Genomic DNA, 6,903 nt, shown 5'->3' with positions numbered 1-6,903 from the left:
CACCAACGGCAACGAGGACAACTCTGGCATCAACCAACCATCTCTGGATACAAAAATGATACCAAATCCAGACAGCATTGCCCCAGGTAAAAATACACTACAGCTAAAGTAGGTCACTTGATTTCTGTTAAACTTTCTGACAAAAAACCTCACTTTTTAAATAGTTTTCTTCCTCAACACTGAATCTGCACTCTTGATTTAGAGTGGGTTGCTGTGCTGCGCTCAAAGTATGTGACATTTTGATAAGGATCCATCTGCACTGTACTGTTTGTACTGCTTTGATCACACACAAAAACACATTCTTTGCCTCAAGAAAAAAAAATATTGCAAGTGTAGTTCTCCCTCTTTGTTTTTCCTCTCCATCCTCATGCCACACCTTTGTTTTTTTGCCCCTTTTTTTCCCAAACTCTTTTCGTTCTAATCAGACTCCTGCATCATTTGTTGAGTTTTACATGCAGGATGTGTTTCCTGTTTTAGTCTTGTGCTACTGATACCATCAGACTTTTTTAATTGCATCAGAATGTAGAACTTATAGTATTTTTGTACATCCCCATTATATTTCTTACCCCTGTGTTTTCAAACTTTTAAATGTTTAACTGTTTTGACCAGAGAAATTTGTCTAAAGATGTCCTCCTTTAAAGCTCATTTTAATATTTTTACACAGCTGGGTGTGACATTTCTGATAAAGAAATGTTTTTTTAGCCTCAAAAATAGTATTACAGTACGTTTCGCAATCGATTCCCCCCTCAAAACAAAACAGTAAACTTCTCTTTTGTTTGGTTTGTCCAGCTTCCTCCTCGGAGCAAAAGCATAAACTCAGGAAGGGGGATTGTTCATTGTGAAACTTTGGGCTGTGACAGTACACCCCACGTTATGTAACGGCTGAGTTTGAAAGCCCCCCTGAGAGAAGGGCTGCGTTTGAAGGATAGTGGTTTGGATAGACCTCTCCCATCTGAACGCGGACTGTGTGGGTAGACATCCATAAAGGCATAAACACATGCAGCAGCATGGATGGGCTGTCCTTCGCTGATGAAAATTGTGTTTTTAACATGTTTGCTAGTGATGGATTGATTGATCTGGTTTATTTCAAGCATAAATTGTGGACAAAAAAATCACAGATTTATCAAACTCATTACAGAAATAATAAAATGCAATGATTAAAAAAAGATACACTTAAGTCACAGTTGATTCATTAAATATAGTGATTATTAACGAGAGTTTGATTGCTTGAAAAGGAGAGAGAAGAAGCAAACTTATATATTGTAATCCTACCCCTACATAGTTACTTCATTTTATAGTTTTAAATTTAAGGACATAAATTTAAGTGTAAAATTGCATTTCTGAGTATTTCTTTATTCAAATTGTTTGGAATCAGGAGCAGACAAAAAATTAGAAAATTTGTGTATTTATGGACCTCGTCCAAGTGTGGCTCCAAACTGTTGCACTGGTGATGTTAGGTGGGTGGTGTGAGGGGCTGTAAGCTAGTGGGAGAGCACATAAACAGATGAGTGATGGGGAAGGGGGCGGGCTTACTCTGTAAAAATAGTCCCGCCCCAACTCAGGGCCAAATTTCTGATAAAACACTGCCTCTGTACAGAAACTATGACAAAAAAACAACATTTTTATTTCTTTTTGCTAAAGAAAAGTCAGCTGGGAACACTTGGAATTTGTCCGAATTCTCACCCGAATCCCTAAATACTGAAAAACTATAAAATGCGGCACTATCTAGTCCCCTGGATTATAAAAGCAATTTGGACACCATGCTCACTACTTTTATTTATTTATTTTTTTTTAAAAACATGACAACAGTTTCACAAAGTGAAAATCAAATTAATTCAAACATTTCATGACATCTTTTTATGAATCCACTGTGTTCTGATGATGAAAATGTGGATGGTTTATTCAAAAATTACATTTAAACCCGTTTTTTTCTTATCCCAATGCATTGTGGTCTATATTTGCTAATGTAGTTAGCATCAATACATGCTAGTTTTTTTGCAAAGACTTCTGGGAAATTTCTGGGGCACTCAGTTTTGGAAAGGGCTACATGCACATTTCCGGTTTGAGCAGTGGGCTATTGTTTACATGGAAATAGTGGAGTATTTGGACTTTAAAATATGTTTTTGGAGCTACCAAGAGTCACTATGTTAGGCGTATTGTTCGGTTTTCTAGCAAAATACACCAAAATAAAAATGCAAAAGGATTTAAATTGTATTTGTTAGTAAACCTTGAATGTAACTTGCTAAGGCTAATGTTCTTCGCACGTATTCAGATCAAAAGTTGGAAATTCATGTTGGCGATACGTAATAGATGCAGTCAATATGCAGATTCCTTCATTGATTCTCATATTTTTTTGTGGTTCTAAAGCTAAATGATGTTACAGGTCGCAGTATTTCATGAAGTCCCGCCATGTAGCTAGATCGCGGCTGCAGATTGGGAACCTTTTGGTGCATTAACACAAACCAGAACCATAATCCTAACCTTAACCTTTCCTCCGGGTCCGTGCAGCCTAGAAAAGAAAGTTCAGAACTGACAGCAGTATTTAGAAAATTACTTATAAATACCTTTGTCGCTTTTTAATTTGGGCTAATGCTAGCTAGCAGGAAAGGTTGTCGCAGTCTTTATCTTTATGACCTGTTAATTGTGTTTCAATTACTCCACAGTTGAATGTTTCTAAATGTGTGTCAATGTACTTTTCCGTGTCAGGTAGAAGCAGTACACGGAGATTTGCTAAGTCGATGCATATCGTTAGCCACAACCGGAAGTAAACATACAGTCTCATTTTAAACCGGAAACTGGATTTGGACAGCCTTAAAAAAACGGCGAAACCTCTATAGAGTGATGTATTTTTACCTTTTTTAATGGTATGTGCCTTTATTGTTTTTTTATGCTTGAATTGCATTTTATTTCTAATTTTTTGGGAAGACAATATTAACATCAGTTTAGAGATGAAAAATAGCTAACTCTGGTGCATTAGCAGCAATCCTTTTTAATGTGTTATGTACAAATAAATCAAATTACAAGATGCTATGATCCACAAAAACACATAATTTTAGTTTTTATAAACACTAAAAATGCAAAAGGAAAAACCCCCAAAGTACCCAGAATTGTCACCTCTGCTGTGTAACTCATCCAGGATATGGAGGTCCGTTGAAAGACATCCCTCCAGAGAAGTTTAACAGTACAGCCGTGCCGAAGTCGTACCACTCACCCTGGGAGCAGGCCATTATCAACGACCCCGCACTGGCTGACACACTAATTACCCGAATGCCTCACATGGAGCCTCAAGCAGAGTGTCCGGGATACAGGAGCTTCAACAGGTAAAAACTGCATACGTGGCATGAAGATACTGGAGAGGGAACTGAAGGAGGTCGTTAATAAGTTTGTAGTAGATTTAAAAAGAAAACTTTTAGAAAAAAACAGAATTCTGTGAATATTGTTCTAACTTAATGAGGACACGTCGGAGCAGTCAGACCTCCGAAGTCCAGTTTGTTTTATTTTGATTGTTCTGCTTGAATGGACCTTTGGCGCTAATTATGCAACAAAGCATTAGCATCACCACAAAGAGGGCTGACTGTTAGACAACAGGAGATAGCTGTAGCTTTTGGCAAGCAAGAAAATAATAATAATTTAAGAGAAATCTGGACTAAATCAGCAAGGAATGCAAGATATAGAGTCAAATATAGAACGTTTTGGAGGAATTAATTTGTGTTATTGTTTATTTTTATTAGCTGAAAGTAATAAAATTTGTTGTTTTGGTTAATAAGATGATATTCTTCTGACTACCAATGATGGAAAGTCGTCCTCTAACATCTTCCACACACTGAGTTGTTCTGAATTATCTACACAGGACATTTGTTGGCTTTTAATAATATGATGTAAGAAGATGGAAAGTTGTAGTTTTTGGTAGATTTTTTTACTTTTTTGATTTTGTTTTTCTCTGGAATTTTTGGAAAATAGTTGAATTTTAATCAAATTATGTCAAATACAATTGAGCCACACTGAAAAATAACAAATCAACTGACATTAATTTAATACATTTACACTTTTTTCCATCTAATTACAATTTTGTGTTAATGGTTTACTCATCTCAAAAACTGTATTCGATAAAGGCTAATATTTTTAAATGTAATAAACTAAAAATCTTTTGTAACTTGATCCAATGTTTGAGTTTTTACAGTGCACATGTCCCAAAATGAAGGGACATATTTGGATTTATCGACAGTACACCGTCTTTAGTGGCAAAAATGTCCAAGCGAAGGATCTTCTTTAAGACACACTCTAATAAAATTCTGGTTTTGATGTTTTTAACATATTGTGGCATTTTCTGACAATAGAAGAACATATATAAGTAAAATTGAGCTTACAATTGCATTTATTTAACTATAAAAACTGAAACATTGGACCAATTAGTAAAAGCTATTTAATTTATTACATTTAAAAATATTCGTTTTTAACAAATTACATTTTTGAGTTGAGTAAATCATCAACGCAAAATGTTAGTAGGCTGAAAACTAAAATATTAAAGAAATGTCGTTCATTTATTCAAGGTTTCACTTTTTTCTGTGTAAGTATCAAATTTCAAAACAGGAATAGACAAACTTTTTTACTCGTGAGGTTGTAAAATTTAACAGATATGTGTCATGCTTTAGTAATGTAAAAGAAAGAAATAACACGGGATCTTGACAAAAACATGCCTGAATCTTGATTAAAAATTGCTTTAAAACTGAACAGTTTGGAGTTTTTATTTTTAAAACTTTTTGTTTTCATTTTGTGCCATTTTCACCAGTGGGTTGATGGAAAAACTCAAATTTAAGGAAGTGCTGCATTCATGAGGTGTTGGAATAATAGGAAATCACTAATGAATATTAAAAACAACAAATCTTCAAACATGACATGAATGCAGAATAACTTTCTGCACCCGAACGAAGGTGTATTTATTTATGGGGAAACACCTGAACTACAAGGAAAATAAAACATCAATTTGGATCATGAAAATCATGTTTACCAGTTAAATCATAATTAAAAGACCACTGGAAACACTTTTCCATACACTGAATTGTATTTATTTTTGTTTTACTGACTTAATTAAACTCCGCTATGGAAACATCGCGTGAGAAAGCCTCTAACTCACAGCATTCCACTTCTATCTGACAAGACTTCCCAACGTCTCCTTAGGTCTTTAATTAGTTACATCATATTTAATGTCACATGTTTTTCTTTTCTTGTTAGCACATGACACTTGCCTCTAACACTCTGTCACTTCCAGAGTGGCAACCCCCTTTGGTGGATTCAGCAAAGCGCCCCGTCCAGCTCCTGACAGTCCACTTCAGGTGGACACCCTCCCAGAGGCCGACGGGGCGCCACACCGACCATCCTTCAACAGATCCGCTCTGGGCTGGGCGTCTACTGCCGGGCCAGCCGCGCTCCCGACCGTTTGCCCGGAGCTCGTTCTCATCCCTGAGTCAGAAGACCTTTGAGTCTTTGAAGGAGGAACACGAAGATGCTGACGATGCAGTTTGTGGGTGGGATGTGAGGGAAGGAAAACATCCTGTGAGGTTTAGGATGTGTGTGTGTGTATGCAGAACGTTTCTCTCAGTTTTCTGCAACATATGTGTAAGATATTGTATTTAAATGTTCATAGATGTTCAGTTTCTCTTGTAGAACATTTTCTGTCCTAAATAAAGTTGTATAAAGACAACAGACACAACCCTGTGAACCTACAATTGAAATAATGGTAAGTTGAATGTCTATTAAAACTCATAATATGGTTTAAGTTGACTAAAATATCAACATTAAAAGCATTTTTCCCCATTCAATTAGTTTTTGCTGCAAATTGTGAACACTAACTTGATTCCTATTGAATCCCATTTGTGTTGTCACGGATAAATCCCATTTATTTTCCCACCATAAAAGAAAAACAAACATAAATGAGAATAAACCTGTAAATTTATGAATAAAGTTATGGATTTTTGAGAAAAAAGTAAACATTTTACAAGAAGAAGTTGTCAAATTGTTAGAACATTTCCAACACTTTATTGAATAAAATAAGTTAATAAATAATAGATTCATAGTTGTAAAGTTGGTATTTAAAAATTAAAATTATACTGGCAAAAGTCTAGGTTTTTTCTAAAAGAGAATTGTAATTTTATAAAAATAAAATTCCACATTTGCAAAGAAAATAAATGGGAAAAAAGTTGTAAAATTGTGAGGAAAAAGTCAACATTTTACAGGAATAAAGTTTATAAGTAACATTTTTGTTACATCTGATTGTAAGTGGGATAATTCGCATTATTTATTTTTATTTTTTTGCTCTTTCAGGTTTTTTTTTTGTCCTTGTTCAAAAATAAACATTGAAAAAAAAGTTGTGATTTAAAAAATCGAAATTTTACAGGGAATTTTAAAATAAAATGTTTATTTCATCTAAATTAATATGTAAATTTACAAATAAATAACTAAATAAATGAATGAACAAATACATTTAAAAAATAAGGAAAAAAGTTTTTAAATGATGAGAAAAAAAGTTATAAAATTATGAAAAAACATTTTACAAGGATAAATTTGTTATTTTTTTGAACTTGTAAAATTATTAGAAAACAATCCAATTTTTTACAAGAATAGTCATGAAGTTAGAATTTAAAAACTTGTAATTTTACAAGGGAAAAAAGCTTTTTTTTAAATAATAATTCATGAAAATCAAGTTGTATATTTAGGAAAGAATGAATGAAATAAAAAAGGATAGATGAATAAATGAGAAAGAGGAAGCTTGAGGGAAAAACTAATAAAATTATGAGGAAAAAGTTATAATGAATTTGTAATTTTCAGCAAACAGTCAAAATGTTATGAGAATAAAGTCACAAAGTTAGTTTGGCAAAGAAAACGTTGACTTCCTCCTAAGATAAA

General features: G+C 33.9%; 1 protein-coding gene across 1 annotated transcript in view; it reads left to right on the top strand.

The window, feature by feature from the left end:
* The window catches only part of myoz2a (myozenin 2a), a gene marked incomplete in the record, with an annotated part of 11,836 nt that extends 6,022 nt beyond the window's left edge, over window positions 1–5,814 (top strand). Inside the window, 3 exon segments of the mRNA XM_024288023.2 lie at window positions 1–86; window positions 3,137–3,320; window positions 5,270–5,814. Of these exon segments, the coding sequence (XP_024143791.1) occupies window positions 1–86; window positions 3,137–3,320; window positions 5,270–5,480 (481 nt within the window).
* Between the last annotated feature and the right edge of the window lie 1,089 nt (window positions 5,815–6,903).

The sequence above is a fragment of the Oryzias melastigma genome, linkage group LG18, assembly GCF_002922805.2.
Source record: "Oryzias melastigma strain HK-1 linkage group LG18, ASM292280v2, whole genome shotgun sequence".
NCBI lineage: Eukaryota > Metazoa > Chordata > Actinopteri > Beloniformes > Adrianichthyidae > Oryzias > Oryzias melastigma.
This window is presented reverse-complemented; position numbering and strand designations above follow the sequence as displayed.